The following is a 16,423-nucleotide window of genomic DNA, read 5'->3' as shown; positions in this document are numbered from 1 at the left end:
AGAGCTCCTCTTAGAGCATGCATTGTGTTCCAGCTACCACAGCAGCATCTCTCCCCTCTTTACAAAATTGTGCAACGTCCCTGTAGAACAGCTTATGCAGAAATCAGAAATTAGGCACACAGCGCTGAAGGTCTGCATCAACAAAGAACTTCAGCAGAGGAATTAAACGTCATTGAAAGTTAAAGTACTCCTGAAAAACACATCCCGCTTCTAGTTAATATGAATGGCTGACACTGATTACTTTGGAGCTTTGGAGAGTTGGGCTTGTTCAGCCTTGAGAAGGCTCCAGGTAGATCTTTTAGCAGCCTAACCTTGTAGGCCCCCTACCTAAAGGGAGGCTTACAAGAAAGCTGGAGAGGGATTTTTACAAGGGCATGAAGTGACAGGACGAGGTGGAATGGCTTTAGACTGAAAGAGGGTATATTTAGATTAGATATTAGGAAGAAATTCTTCATTGTGAGGGTGGTGAGGCACTGGAGCAGTTTGCCCAGAGACGTTGTGGCTGCCCAGTCCCTGGAAATGTTGAAGGCCAGGTTGGATGGGACTTTGAGCAACCTGGTCTAGTGAGAGGTGTCCCTGCCCATGGCAAGGGGCTGAAACTGGATGGGCTTTAAGGTCCCTTCCAACCCAAACCATTCTACAATTCTATGATGATTCTATGAAAGTAAGGAGCATCTTAACCAGATCGTGGTTAAGAGTAGGATCTGTCTGTTCACACTTCTGCTTACAGGTCTTTGTACAGCACCACAGCTGACACAAGTAGGAGATCTATATATAACTGAAGGTACTTTTTAATGTATAGACCAACTGTGAAGATGTATATAATGTATAGACCACTTACCTTTCTTCTTTATGCAGCAGCAGCGTACAACCACCACGATAATAATGATCAGAAGAACAATACCAAGAAATGAAAGCACAACTGCAAGTACAATAACCCATGTGCTTCTGTTGTCTTCACTGTAATAATTTTCTGTTAAATTAAATGGAGAAACATTAACTCTCACAGCCTCAGAATAGCCTTTTCAGCATGTTTATCTTTTCTGTGATCAGCTATTAACTGCTTGTTGATTATTTAACAAGGAGTGTGTGTTCCCCAAATGATGACCTCTGTATTTATGGATGGTGCCCAAGAATTTAAAACGTTTCTAAATGCAAATTCTTTATTACAATCGCAGCTTTTCTCACTGTTACTTTTTTTTCTGAAAAACACAGGGTTGCAATCTTCCAACCTAGACTTTGTTTTGTAGATATGCTGGGCCTCCCAGCATCCTTTGGAGGCATTTGGGGTTGGGCAGAGGGGTTAAGGTTCCATTTAGACATCTATACTGCAGATACTAAGTGTCTTACCTAGCTACTCTTGGCAGTGGAAAGAAAATGGGTACTTTGGGTTACTATTAATTTGGTCAACTGTATATATGCCCCTTTCAGTAAGATGAACAGCTCTGAAGTGTCTATTTCTCCCCACGTACCGCAGCAATAGTCTTAGGTAACTAGTACAGATGGAGATTTCTAGCCTGTAGATACAGTTTATACAGTTTTCTGAAGAATTCCATCTTGGGATTGTCACATCATCCTGCCCTTCTGTTTTGACCAAGTATTTCAGAAGCACCCCTAATTTGGCTACCTTTTGAAAAGCAGCCCCTTTTGACAGTTGTTTAGAAACAAGTTTCCAATCAAAATTACAGGTGTGAGACACATCCAAACTTGACAAAGCCCATTCTCTCACACTGGGTTTATGTTTGTTACTTCCTCATTAAAGGTCCCAGTTAATGACTGCATAGCCATATTTAGCTGACAGCCTCTGGAAAAAATACTGCAGCTATCTAGGTCATGAATGACTACACAGTGTTGGGTCTATTCCCTTGCAAAATTTCCCTTGCAAAGTAGTTATTCTGTAGGCTGCTATCAATTGTGATGACAATTGAAGATAAACTCATTCATAATATTTTTATCTAGAAATACTGAAACAAATATGTATATTTTATCATATTTTGTTCCATAAAGCATGCCGCTGGGATTTCAAGCTGCCTTAAATATGAAAGACAGCTACTTTGCTATTGGAGAAAGCTTAATCTTTGTGTGAAGGGAAGAGCTAAACACACCTGCACTGGCCCATACCTGCAGGCTGGCTGCCACACCAAAGTATTTTGCCCCCTGACAGGTTCAGGTTACATGTCACAAGAGGATCTACTGAGCTGAAGCAAGGATAGCATACAACACAAACACTCTCAGCACTTCAGCACTGTAGTTTTTCCCCAGTTTCAGAGGATCCAGAAAGAAACTGGACCTGGGACCAACAGGCATGAGCAGGAGCTGCCAGCTCAACACACAAGTAGGGTTGCAAGAGAGGGGCAATAAAGAATGAGGGCATTAAACCCTTTTTATCCCCACTAGAAAATCCATAGCAAATTACGTGAGGTTCTTAGTGTGGACAAAGCCACTTCCTTATTCTATAGGGCCCATCCTCTGCTGCTGCCAGACCTCTGGACCCTCCCAAAGCTGCCCAAAAATTTACTCAGGCTAAGTATCTTCAGAAAAGAGGATTTTCACTGGCACATGCTGGTGACCAAAGAGAAAAGAGAAACTGGAAAAGGCTGCACATTATTTCTTGGACACTTTGGAGCTTTCTGGCTACCTTAAAAAGCAAAAGAAGATCAGGTTCATGGCATATTCCCTATCTCCTATGGGTCAAAGTCCACATGAAGTCAACAGTGAAGCCAAAGAGCTTGGGCCCACCTAAGGGACTCTGCCATGGACCCCATTTCCCAATAACAGCTCTGTGAATGCATCTGCTGGGGCAATTCCATAAAAGTTCCCAAATTTGGGGGCCAGCTGAACACCACTGTGACTATGGTGACTCTGGAGGAGGAGTGACTGACATAAAAATGCATGATCTTGCATGGAATGGTCAAAAGGGCTGAGGCTAAGACTGGTCTAGAGGTGCAGGAAGGGAGGACATTCATTGACCAGGAGATGGCTGGCTCAGGAGGGTTGACTTTTGGTTGCAATGGTCTGTGAATGGATGGGTATTTCTTGTGAGGACCATGGAGGGATTTGATTCCTCAAGCTTTTAAGTGAAGGCTGAAACTGATATTACGGTGGTTTTGGGAAGGATTCCTTAGATGTTTGAAGCTACTCATATTCTCTCCTGACAACAGCTGACTAAGGCTGAGTCTGTATATGAAGTCAGACAAGCTCTGAGATTTCAAGTGTGATATATACATTATATAGCTTCCTCTGTCATAAATGCCATGACTTCATATTCTCATACCCTGGCAAATTTTGAGTGTCTGCTGCTGCACAATGATTTTTCCAAAGAGAAATGAAAGAGGGTCATATACAATCCCTAATTATACACTAATTGTGCTTCATGACGTCTGTTTTTCTCCTCTTCTGATTTACAGTGAGTAGCTATGGAAACTGAGGGTGGATACCTCACTATTTCGCAGTGAGTAGGCAGGGGAATTTATTAATTTCCTCAGGATAATTCTATTTTGCTTAGTCAGTAATTGGCATCAATGTGACTACAAAAAAGTCATATTAAGAATGTTGAAAAGACCTTTTCAATTGCGCTGAAAAGCAAGTACTTTTGAAAAAGGCTTGTTAATAATGACTAATACTTAAAATAAAAGACACAGTTACTCAACCTCCTCACTTGTTTATATGTCAAAACTTCTATGCCAAACCCCTCATCAATCCACTATAAGAATGTCTTTGTATGTGCCATGTTCACCCATTATAGAAGAATCAGTTCATCAAGAGAAGATGTCAGCATGATTATAAGTTCACGATGCCCACAGCATCATAAAAAGAAAGCTGGATTGGAGTACCTACTCTGAACAGAAGAAAGCTGAAGATTCACAGACCCATTGCAAAAAAAAAAATCCCTATAATCTATGCATTTCCTGTTCTACAGGATAAGACTAATAAAAGTGTGAACTACGTCACCATAGGAGACAGTGTGCCTGTACCCAGTAGCCTCAGCTCTCTGCCATGTAATTAGTGCTTCAATTTTAGTTTGCCTTGAGAGTCCTCCACCTGACAGTTGAGATATTTGGCTAGTCACAACAGAGAAAAGCTCATAAGGATGGTTTGGTATTGTCTTCCTCATCCACATTGAGCACTGCTAACCCACGAAGCCTTGCACTTCTCGTGTTATGGTTTGGCAAAGAAAAACATTTTTCATTGGATTCTGTTAGATTGTGAGGTAGATTTGTAGTGATAGTCCCACTTGCCTTGTTCCACACTGGCTGCACAGGTAAGATAAAATCACCCTTTTCCTGATGAACCTCCAAGCACTGTCAGTGTTTTAGATTAAAGAATTTTATTTTCTTAGAATGTCAGTGAGGTCAAAGATCAGCAGCATTACAGAAAATGCTGACAACCTTAGTGAAAATATTTAGGGTTATCAAAGGTCTTGCTAACTGTTGAGATATTTAACCAACATACATGCTTGGATTATAGCATCCTTGAATTTTCTTAAATAAAAGGCAATTAAAAGTAACCAAGTACACCATCCAAAGAATTCCACACATGTTACTGCAGGAAATTTTTTACCTTCCTCTAAGATGTGAAAGACACTATGTCAGGAAAAGGAAAGCAGGCCCAATAGCTTTTTGATCTAAGCAGACTTTGGGATAAGGCCCAAATATATGCAGCTTCTTCTGATTCTTGTTCTTTAAGAGGTGAACACACCACATACAAAGACTTTCCTATAGTAGCTTGGTGATAGCTATACTGCATAGAAGTTCCTACATATAAATGTTACCATCTGCAATTAGGTGTTAGGCTCAGTGCAGCCCTGAGAACAGTATCACCATACTACAACAGCTCCATCACATCCAGTCATTGCTCATATGGAAAACTTTCTATTTGCACCTGAAGTGTTCTGGGTTGTGTGCAGACACTGGGAGTAAAATTCAGGGGGTTTTGCAAAGTCAGTGGTAAAACTGGTATTGAATATCATGAAAAAGAATTTTGCCTGAGAGTCTGGCTTTGTGTAAATGAGGTCTAACAAATTATGTTAATATATAGCAGACATGGCCTAATCAAGAATATTTAAGATCCAATTCTATTACTTTTGCACATCTCGTATTTAATTTGCAAATAAAAGTGTTCAAAATAAAACAAAGCAAAACAAAACAAAAAGTGCAGTTCTGAATATAGGATAGGCAGTACAGTACAGGCACTACTGTATAGGCAAAGTACAACAAACGTTCACTTACCTAAAGTAGAATTGGCAAAAATAAGAGTTACAGATGCATTCTGAGGGTTAGGGAGTGCTTCTATGTCAGCTAAACAAGTCAAAATCTCAGTGTCCGTCGGTGTCAAAGTTAGGGTGCTCAGGGCATTGTGGAGGCCATTAGATCCTTGACTTTGCTGGGTAGCATACCTTGACTTATCAATGAAGGAGCCATTTGTCATCCAGGTAATGTCTGGAGCTGGAGCCCATCCTATGGCTTCACAAACAATTTCAACTGTTTTGTTCTCTTTTACTGTTAAGGTGCTATTTTTGATGAATAAAGTTCCATTAACTGTAGGAGGGAAAAGATGGTTTTTTTCCTTCAGAATATTTAGCTTCTTTGCTTTCCTGCTGATAGCTTTAAATCTTATCTTGATACCCAGAAATATCTATGCCTTCAGATATGAAGTCAAAACCAAACATTATTAACACAGATATACCATATGCATGATATAGACATGCAGATAAAACTGCAACTTCACGGACACATTGTCCAGCGTAAAAGCACAAGGCTCAGTTTTCAGTACCTTTCCAATAAAAGGCAGGAAATTATACTTTTTAGCCATCCTGATATATTTCCAGCTGAAGGACAACATAATGAAATAACAGTGTTTCTCTCTAAGTTTTAAGTATGCTCAGTTTTTATCAGGGAAGGTTTATGAGTAGATGACAAGATGTTGCCATTGCATGAAGTACTTCTTTGACAAATGGACAGTGTCTGGTGGTTAGAGCTTGCTTTACTGGCTGCGCTGTGTCACTAGTGATGCTCCAGAGGACGAAGGGTCTTGTATGCAGGAGCTTGATACATAGGAACTTCTTATTCCTTGGAAATGGTAGCTCGCAGCAGCAATCATATGAAAAATATTACTTTGTGTCTCAAGGGTTGTACTTCTAAACACCGCTAAATCAAACTCGGGTAAGCTGGATACAGACTGAATCCCGAGTCAGAAAGCAGAAGGCAGATCTGCCCTAAAGACAGCAGATGGTTCATGCACAAAGATTACAGGGGTAATACATACCATAGAATCATAGAATGGTTAGGGTTGGAAACGACCTTAAGATCAGCTAGTTACAGCAACCCTGCCAAAAGCAGGGACACTTCACACTAGACCATGTCATTCAAGGCTCTGTCCAGCCTGGCCTTGATACTGTTTCTAGACAAAAAGATAATTTTTGACTGACTGCCTTCAGAGACTTTAATGCAGTCCAATAAAAAAGTAAGAGATGCAGCAGAAAAAATAAGAGAAGTTATGACCTGTGTTAATGGCACTCTGAATGTGAGTCTGAAACCAGCTTTGGGAGTAAAATTAAGACAAGGAGAGCAGGAGGTAAAGGATGGTAATGAGAATATATACACCTTCACAGAGATAATTCGAGCAATTCATCAGAGGATTCCTTTAAGTGCAGTATAATCATAGAATCATAGAATAGTTAGGGTTGGAAAGCACCTTAAGATCTTCTAGTTCCAACCCCCCTGCATGGGCAGGGACACCTCACACTAATAGAATCACAGAATAGTTAGGGTTGGAAAGGACATAAAGATCATCTAGTTCCAAATCCCCTGCCATAAAATAGCTTTCTATTGGTGGCTATACGCACCTTGAACAGAAAGAAATGCAAAGCCATTCTCACTATTTTGCTGGATGCTGCATTCAATTTTGCCAGAGTCACTCAGCTGGGTTTTGTGGATGATCAGCTCCGAGGTAAACCCATTGCTACTGGTATAATTTTGAGAGGTGAAGCGGTCCGATGTTTCAACAGCTCCTTGAGGATTGATGACAGTGAGGACAGGGTTTCCGTTGGACAGCCAAATGAGAATTACCCATCCTTCCGATACTGTGCAATTAAACCGGGCTTCCAAACCAGCAAGGACTGTTGCATTACTAGGGCCACGTATAATAGAGTAGCAAAAGCCAAGACCTGATACGAAGAAAAAGACATAGTCTGTAAATACATATACAACACCACAGCCACAGGACTTTGACTTAATTTTTACTGCCAGCAATTTAAGGTCAAAAAGCCAGGCATCCTGGTTCAAATAGTATTATTCACAAGGAGCACTGGGGTAGTAAGCACTTAGTCATGTTTCTGTCATGAAAGGCTGTTGATTCAGCTGAGCTGGCACTTCACCTCTGACAGTTGTCAGTACCTGGTGCTTTCAGGAAAAGATTTTTATTTCATTTTCTATAATGCTTGACAGTAAGTAGTTAAAGACATGCACAGTGAACTGAAATTGCAACTGAATAATATTAATCCCACAGCAATAAGCAGTCATCAAATGGTATGTTGTTATAATGGATCCCCAAGCCAGTCATTACAAACCTAAGTTCATATTTATATGGTTAAAAAAATCTTAACCAGTTGAGATGTATCTTTCAGCTCCAGCTTAGATTAAATGGTTTTCTTTAAAGACGCATTTGTTTTTTTGTCTCTCCTCTTCCAACTCCAATATCACCTCTCTTCAGTGATTCACTAAAAATCTGACATCATTTTGATGAAAAAAAAAATTCCATTTTTAAGTAGGACAATACATGACTTCTCTAGACTTCAATAAAGTCTAATATTCAATAAAAAGAAATGAAGGAGTATGTAACTAGTCCCTTATCCATACCTCAGATTGCTGCTGATATTTTGCAGCCCCAGCATATATCCTTCTATGCTCTTTCCCCTATTCATCAGCCTCTTCCTTATTTCTCATGCATGCACCACATACATACTTACCCACGTGTTCAGGCTGCTAACTAGAGCTGCTGCAATTCATGGGTTTTCTTCCTTAAAAGGTAGCATGCATTTTTGCTGCCATTTCTTAGAACTTAAAGCTCCCTTCTAATGAAGGCATTTTGTTTTCACTTTCTCCTCAACAGATCCAGGGCCTCCCATTATTCTCAGAGGAATGGTGGTGCAGCTGTTGCCCAGGCAGATGGCAGATCTCCTGTGCGTGGGAAGGAAGAAGCACCCACTTCTACCAAGCCAAAAGTAAAGGAAGAGCAAGGCTGAGACCCTCTTTTTCAAAGCAGCAGCCGTGACTTCAGTCCCTGAATTAGCCAGGGTAAATTGTGCCATTTTGAAGGCAGGCAAACTTTAGAGGTCAGAGAGAGAACACTGTATACCCTAGTCTTCATGAGGGACAAACCTTCGCACTCTAAGAACGTTCCAGATTATTTGATTGGTGTCTTAGGGAACAGGACTTGAAAGTGCAGCTCACCAGGGTCTTTCCTGTACTGGGAGCCCAAAATGGTATGCTCTCATACCCAGTCCCTTTACTAAGTCACTGCCACCACCAGCCCTGTTGGCTGCAGGTGGAGCGAAGGAGGAAGGAGAGTGCTGCCATTGCAGACCTTGCTGTCGCTGAGGTTTATCTCAGGGGACTGTCTGTGCTCCTCGTGCATCCCACAGGGCACAGTTTTAACTCATCTCCCACAGATACTATTGTCTCTTCACCTGCCTCTAAGCTCACGTCTGCTCCCTTTTGTCCTAGTGCTTACCTGCACCTCTCTGTGACAGAGCTTCTCTTTGTTGGGGACATTGAAAGTTTTCAGTGGCAAGGGACCTCAGGAAATCCCTAGCCCAATCCTCTGCTCCAAGCAGAGACCTCACAGTTAGGACATTGACACAGGACCTTGTCCTGTCAAATTCTGTGTATCTCCAAAAACAGAGTTTTCACAAGCTCCCTGTAAATCAAGCAGTCCTGCCAGTGAGATCTACCTCACCGATGAGATTTTCATCACTTACTGTGAAACACTCATGCTGAGGAAGCACCAGGACTGCCAGTGCTACATCTAAAGATTCAGCCTGTAGCTGCATAATTACAGCAATTAGATACTACTGTCCATAGCAGTTTAATTAAAACCCCGTGATTGCAAATTTGGCCTGAGAATCAGTGTTCAACTATTTTCCAGGAGAAAGAAAGTCTGTAATGGCCATTACTCCTTTGCTAAGAACATCCACGACAATAAAGTGAATTTTAAAGGTTTCATTCAATTCAGGGTTTGTACATCTTAGGTGCTTTATTCATTGATGGATTCATTATGAATTATTGAAAATTTCATTTTTCATTCAGTCAGTAGCTGACATGAGTAAAGGAGAATATGTTGTAATTTTTCACACAAAAGAGATGCTTGATAGTTGTATAAATGGAACTCAGTTACAACATTGCAACCAGAGCTTCGGTGAATGCACTCGGGACATAGGATCTGTAATCTCATTGCTGCAATGTCAACATAATTTTCTAATTCCCAGATCACATTTAATCCTAGGCACTGTATATCTGACCAGGTTTGTGCCAAGAATTGTTCTTTAATATAAACAGCTCCCCTCTTTCCTCCCACCTGCTGCATGTATTTACAGACAAAAGCCTTTTTATTCTTTGTTTTGCAGGATTATGCAAACCTAGCTTTCCCTGGTTCTTCGTGTGATTGACTCTGAGTTCTCTTATGTTTACAAAAGCCTTTACAAAAATTTTCCACCTTCCTGTGTTATGCTACCTCTGCCATGCACCTTATTCTCCAAAGTATATCTCTGTGTGAGCAATAAACATTAAATGAAAAGCAAACTTCACTTTCCCTGATAGCTAATAAAGCCAGATAAGATACAACAAAACATATTTCTGTTCAACTTAAATGTCTCATTTTTTCCAGTGGCATTTATTCAAAGCTCCCTTCAGACTTGTAGAGGTGAACTGAAATGCTTTAACACATGAAACACCCTGAGGATGAACTCATCAACCAAATCTATGTGCATACTTTAATATGTTGCTTTACATACAGCTTATAAAATGCCTGAAAGCCATTTTGTCTCTTTTCTATTTGTCTCCTTCTGAATGTTAGGGATTGGCCACATGTCTGTGGATGGCATCATTTACAGGACTACAGGCTTTCTAATGAGCATGCACTGATGAAGTGCATTCCAGTGAGACCATTTGTCACGTGATATGGCCCTCTTTCTGATACTCAACATCCAGTTGTCATGATTTCTATCATAACTTACATTACCAGGGTTGAAACGCTGTCCTAAGCCCAAATGTGTCATTTAATTACCTATCTTTTCCTGACTTGTATTGTAGCCAGCCTTTACAATACTACTTCCTGTGCACCTCTGGTGCCTACAACATATTTATATGCTGATTTTTTTTTTTATTTTAACACTTTCTTTGAAGTCTTCCTGACTGGTTGAAGTGGACATAAACAGCTACCATGATGATACACATAGCATGAACAAACTTTCTCAGAGTTAATACCAAAATGCATTTAGCTGCTCATGAAACAGGAGCTCAATACTTATCCACACTTCTCCTCTTAATGCAAACTCATCTCAGTGCATTTGTGACTTATTTCCATCCCTGTGCAAATACTTTACTTTTTTAAGGAGTATAATGAATAAATGATGTGACTTTCAGTACACTGCTAGCTGTTAATTTGCTATGAGATCATGTCTGTGGGTTCCATTATAGTCTTAAAATTTATCCCTAAACATGAATAATCAGTGATCATCAGTTCTAAAATTACATGGCTAATATTGCTTTTGTTTTGTTCAGACAGTCAAGACAGTCTGAAGGTAGGCAGATAGGCAGGTAGGTATGAGTCATTCCTTCATTTATCTAATATAATACCTGATCTAGTTGGAAGATGTCCCTGCTTATTGCAGGAGGGGTGGACTAGATGACCTTTGAAGGTCCCTTCCAACCCAAACTATTCTATGATTCTATAATTCTGGTTTTTTATCTGTCCATAGGTATAGTAGGATTTATAACTTCTTCCACCAACCATCTCTGCTGGAGCAATAGATGGTCTTTCACCAACTTCTGTGAGCTAGGGAACAGGTCCATAAGCCCTGTGGGGGGATCGTATAGGTGGCAGGACTGAGGAGCAAGACATAGCTCAACGCTGCCTCCGTTTAGGTCTTCATAATGCCCCAGCACAAGCAAAAAATAACTTCATGAGCCTTCTCCACCTGCTGCCAAAACATTTCTCGTGGTTTTAACTTTGCCTCTTTATCTTTTTGCTTTTGCTTTTTTAGCCTGCAATAGCACGTGTAGTCCTGAACCAACAGTGTGTTCCATTGTCTAACATTGTCATGTACAAACACTGATATGGTAACTTGTGTAAGGTCAAAGAGAACATTCATGACAGACATCGGATCTAAACACAGTTACCAGCGCCTTGAGCCAGCGCTGTAAGTCCTTTTGATGGATCTTGCTATTTGCACTAAAGAGAAAATTTTAGAGCTAGCTTCATCTACGTATTGCTTAAAAAATATTTTGCAGATGGTTGCTTTTAGACAAATGAAGACCTCAGACTAGACTGTCATTGTACTTTACAGGAATTATGTGTTCAGCTCTTAGCAGCTGGTTTAGCATCTGCTCTCCTTCCCCAGAAATCCCACCTAAGCAAGTATCATCTTTACAATAGGGAAATGTTAGGCTGTCTTTGTGACACTGCGTTACTCTCTGCTTTTTGAAGAAGAAAGCTGAGTTAGGACACCTGCTTTGAGGCACATCACTAAATGTTTACGAAGTAGTCACCATTGGTGAAAGTTTGCTTAAACTGGTAAGTTTTTATGGTAACCCAGTTGCCCAGTCCTTCTCAACAGCATGCAGAGTATACACCAACTCCTTATGAACTCTGTCACACAAATTCACTGTGGGTTTTGACAAAACAAAAATGCATCTCGTTCTCTGGATGATGCCTGCACCGAGGGAACTTCATTTGCCAAAAAACTGCCCTTGCCCTTCACCACCAATGTTTTTTCTTCCATGCTTCAAACAACTCTAAAGGACCACTTCCTCATGCTGAAGGTTTCAGCAACATGGACACTGAGATGTGGCTACCTTCATTTCATTCCTTCCTTTCCACTGCTGAATCTGTCTTTTTTCTATGTGACCTATCTAGATGCAGCACAGTAAAGGACAGGATGGGCTTATTCTTTTGCAGCAATGACTCCTTTTTTTCCTCAGCCACATTATGATATTTCAAAATAATCTCCCCCTCTACAGCTATACTGCTCTTCCATAAACACTGCCTTTTATCCTTCAGTTTTTGCACCTAGACTCTTTCTTCCTCCCTTCCTACTCTGCTATTTCTGTTTGAATTTCTACAGTTTTTTTCTTCCCAGTCTGTTTTAAATGCTTTTTTCTTTTCATTCCTTCTTTAATCTCTTGCTCACCCACCTTGACTTCCTCCTTCCTTGCCTCGTTGCTGGCCCACCGCTGCAGCAACAGCTCTGCAATAAATTGTTTTGGATTTGGTAAGATTTTTCTTCAGCACATCTAAACCCTAAACTTCAGCACATCCCAAGTTTATTTCAAAAAACAACATCCCTGCAGCTGAGCTTTCTGAAAATCAGATTAGGTTAGAGCTTGTCAAAGCTTGCAGAGAAGGACTAGCTTGTTTACTAGCTTATGTTAACAAGACTTTTTAAATGCTTATAGGATGTTTCTGCCTAGTGATACCTGTCTACTGGTACTCAGCAACATGTATTTCCACTTGCTGTACACAGACCTCTCCAAGTGTGTCTCCTCATCCCTTCTCTTACTGACAGCTGCCTCTTGGCTCTGTTGCTGGACTACTCCTCTCCTTCTGTCTCTTGTCTCCAGTGGTGAGAGTCCCCAGACTGAGAGCACCACAGCACCACCACCAATATGCTGGCAGCAGGCTGGGACCCTGCACTGCATGTCAGGCTCATGGTTGGCAACGCTTTTGCTGCCAAATGGCACGCAATGCCACCCAAGAGGATGCTCAAACCAGTTATGCCATGCTGTCATCTTGGCAGCCTAGCCACACTGCCCAGCCTTCTGAATCCTGGCATCCTAACAGCAGCAATACTTCTTTCAAGAGCAACACTTGTCTCTCCGCAATATGCTTTTCCTCTCTGCTTTGGGGTGTGCTCCCATGGCTGTACTGTGGGCAATGCCTGCCACCCCAATATGTCTTTCAGGTGGGGCAATAAAACATCCATGGCATGTGTGCCTGACTAAGAGCATTAGTGAAGGCTGGCAGAAGTCCTCGAAAACTTGTAGTACTCTGCTCTGTATGCTTAGGAAGACAGTGCAAGAAACAGAATAAAAACTGCGGCTTCCTTGTTATAACTTCTCAGTGTCCAAGAATATGAGATCTAGGGACTTCCTGAGCCAATGATTGCATCTGCACCTACATACCCTCCATGATATTTGTTTCTATATTTTTTTCAGCCTATTTAAAGTTTGGTAGCCCCCATATCCAGTGACTACAAGCTTTACTATTTACATGGTGTGAGGAAAAGTGCATTCTTTGTTTTGCCTTAAATCTTCTTTCTGGTAATTTTACTGGTTGCCATTGTTTCTTTTTGTCATGAGAAATTGTGAATAACCATTTCACATTTCACTTCCATATAATTAATAATCTTATTAAATTTTAACTATTTCTTCTTTTTCATAAGCAGAATATGATATCCTAATGAAGGCCTCCTTATACCTTTGATCACCTCTGTCACATTCCATACATTTCTCATACCTAATATGCCCTTTCTGAAATGGAATGGCTAACAAAACATCTGTCAAAAACTTGTATCTTTTAAAGGCTAACAGGACATCCAGTTTTGTTAGCCTTTGAAAAAGATTTCTGTGGATTTATATAATACCAAGTTTCATTGTATTTCCCTTACTGACAAAACTACATGGTGAAATTTTCTTGCTTTTTTTAGAAATATACTCTCTTTCCAAGGTTCCTATCTTTTCCCCCCACTAGGCATCTTAAGTGATGCTTTGCATTCAATGTTTTCTGCTCCTTATTACTTATTCACTCGGCATCATGACATTTTCTGGCAAATCTTCCTAGTCTCTTTTTGGATTTGGCTGCCCCTAAGTAATTCTGCACCACCTGCAAAGTCTGCCACTTCACATTCACTCCTCTTCACTAGGTTATTCAAGATCCTACTGAATACCACACATCCCTGTGTAACTCCTCTGGGAAAACCACTCTGCTCAGAAGAGTCAACGTTTATTCCTGCACTGTGTTTCCTTTCATCAATTATTAAGCTATGGCAATACCTTCCCTCTCAACCCATTGCAGATTGCTCCTTTCAGAGCCTGTTAAAACCCCAGCTAGACAATATTAAAAAGAAAAATCAGCCTTGTCTCCGTTACCCAACTAGTCACTTTATATTCACATTTTCTTTAGAGCTCTTCCACAAAGATATCTTTTATCTGAATTTATTTTGAAATTCAATCATATAAAATGTAAACTGAAGGCAAACTAGCAAAATTATAACTTGCACATATTTCTGGAAGCAAAATAAGGTGCCAATATTGACTTCTCTACAGGTGCCCCTCAAAAGCAGTCCTAAACAGACAGGTGGAAGATGAATGCAAGGAGAAGGAGAAATAAGTGGAACATCCCAGCCCACTGAATGTGAGAGAGGGCAGCTTCCCCATCTCCTCCCTACCCCATATGCTCCTCATTCCTGCACAGTGAAGCCCATCCTAAGACATTACATCATTCAGGCTTGAAGTTTAAATTAATCATTTCAAGCAGTCTAAATAATCCCCCTCTGGGGTCAACTACTCAATCTGATATCATCAGTAACTCCTGTTTGCACCCTTTTTAAATTAGTTCATACATTTTGTCCATGGTGGCTCATTTCTTGGGTTATGAATGTGTCCTACCTGGTAGTGAGGCAGTTAAGATGAGAGGAAGTAAAATGAATTTCTGGAACCTTTCCATTGGAGCATTCTCTTCTGGTGCTTAAGGCAGAAAGCCACCAGCAGTCACCGAGTACTTGAGAAGCAGCTTGGTAATGAGCTGCTGCTTTTGTGTCCTGTGATAAAATGTGACTTTATATGACCTGTATTACCAACAAGTAGAGAAGATTAAATGAGAGAGGGTTTGGAAGAAGAGCAGTATCTTTTCTCAAAACAACTGTTTAAAAAGAAGTAGAGGAGCTTCTTTCAGCAGAGAAACCTCCCCCTACAGATCTTGCATCTCTCATGCCCTCAGTCCCTCCTGGCTATTACAACACTACTGCTTCAGGATTGACTGTATCATGGGAGATCCATCTGCATCATTAAAGTTAATCATGAGCAGCTGGCAAAAATAATTGTCTAAGCTGCCCGCAATTTCGTGGGCGCACCATCTGTGCCGCTGGTGGCATCCTGGCAGACTCATGAATCCTGTGCTCTGTCACTGTCATGCAGGGCAACTGTGTAGGGTGCCAGCCACTCCCCTGGGGTCAGAGGGGCACAGACTCTGTTCAGAAGGGCTATTCCCACTCCATGGGAAACTGATGCGTCCTGTGCTAGGTAGCCTTAGGGGAAGGAAAAGAGAATATACCCCAATGAGCCGCTACACCCAGTTTTACTTGGGGTTTTTCTGTGTGCTTTACTCCAGAACTAGGATTGCTATTCATACATTTCCAGGGAGACCCTGGTACCATCATTGCTGTGGCAGTCCCTTCATGCTTTCAACATGCAAGGGGACACTCAGCTGGGGGAAACAGCTCCTGCCATCCTGGTCTCTCCATCCCACCTGCTTGGGGCAAGGATGAGAAACACCAAATCTCCTCCCAGCTCCCCAGACTGAGTACTCAGAAAGGCTGCTAGTGCAAAGATCTCCATAATTATTTCTCTGAACACAAGAGTGCCTCTTACACCCCAAACCAAAGCACTACCAGACCTTCACTGTGGTCAGAGATAAGATACAGAGCCTGGGTAGGAACCATCACCTTGCTTCTGCATTTTCTGCTTTTTCAGTGTTTGTGATTCACTTGTGTGATATTATTCTCCTCTCCCTCCAAATGTGTGGGAGAGAGTCTGACTGCGCTGCTTGGTTTACAAACTTCTCAGCTGGGAAGTTGAAGATTGTCTTTGTGAAAGGAACACAGGCCAGAAGATGTGATTTTGTGTCCAGCCCAAATTTCTTGTCAGGAAAGTGGTTTTTGATTTCAGAGGTGTTCTTTGTGGCAGTGCTGTGCAATGCATAAATATGAGTGTCATCAGAGAGACACCCTGAGTTTCCTGTAACAAGCATACTTTTTTAAATGCCCTTTTGCTAAAACCAAAAGCACACCAAGGCACACAACACAAAAGCTCTGGCCCAGCTGTTTTGCTGCCCTTAAACAAGGAGTTAATTTCACAGTTTTGTGTGAAAACCCTGCATTATTTCCCAGCAGAGCTTCTGTGAAAGCAGTGCTGGTAGGATGGCACACGAG

The 16,423-nt window shown here is 41.2% G+C and overlaps 1 protein-coding gene across 4 annotated transcripts in view; it reads right to left on the bottom strand.

Moving 5' to 3' along the window:
* IGSF5 (immunoglobulin superfamily member 5) overlaps positions 1-16,423 on the bottom strand; it is a 44,721-nt gene that overhangs the window by 14,005 nt on the left and 14,293 nt on the right. For all 4 annotated transcript variants that reach the window (XM_061359248.1, XM_061359249.1, XM_061359246.1 and 1 more), the window contains exons 2-5: positions 14,883-15,061; positions 6,845-7,165; positions 5,229-5,537; positions 842-973 (exon numbers count right to left, since the gene is read on the bottom strand). In XM_061359248.1, the coding sequence (XP_061215232.1) occupies positions 842-973; positions 5,229-5,537; positions 6,845-7,165; positions 14,883-14,940 (820 nt within the window). In that variant the 5' untranslated portion in view covers positions 14,941-15,061. The remainder of the gene's footprint in view (positions 1-841; positions 974-5,228; positions 5,538-6,844; positions 7,166-14,882; positions 15,062-16,423) is intronic.

Source organism: Neopsephotus bourkii, unplaced genomic scaffold, assembly GCF_033783945.1.
Source record: "Neopsephotus bourkii isolate Nb327-2 ecotype Australia unplaced genomic scaffold, CSIRO-AGI_Nbou_v1 NB_962, whole genome shotgun sequence".
Taxonomy (NCBI): domain Eukaryota; kingdom Metazoa; phylum Chordata; class Aves; order Psittaciformes; family Psittacidae; genus Neopsephotus; species Neopsephotus bourkii.
The sequence above is the reverse complement of the archived record's forward strand: the minus strand, read 5'-3'. Positions and strand labels throughout refer to the sequence as shown.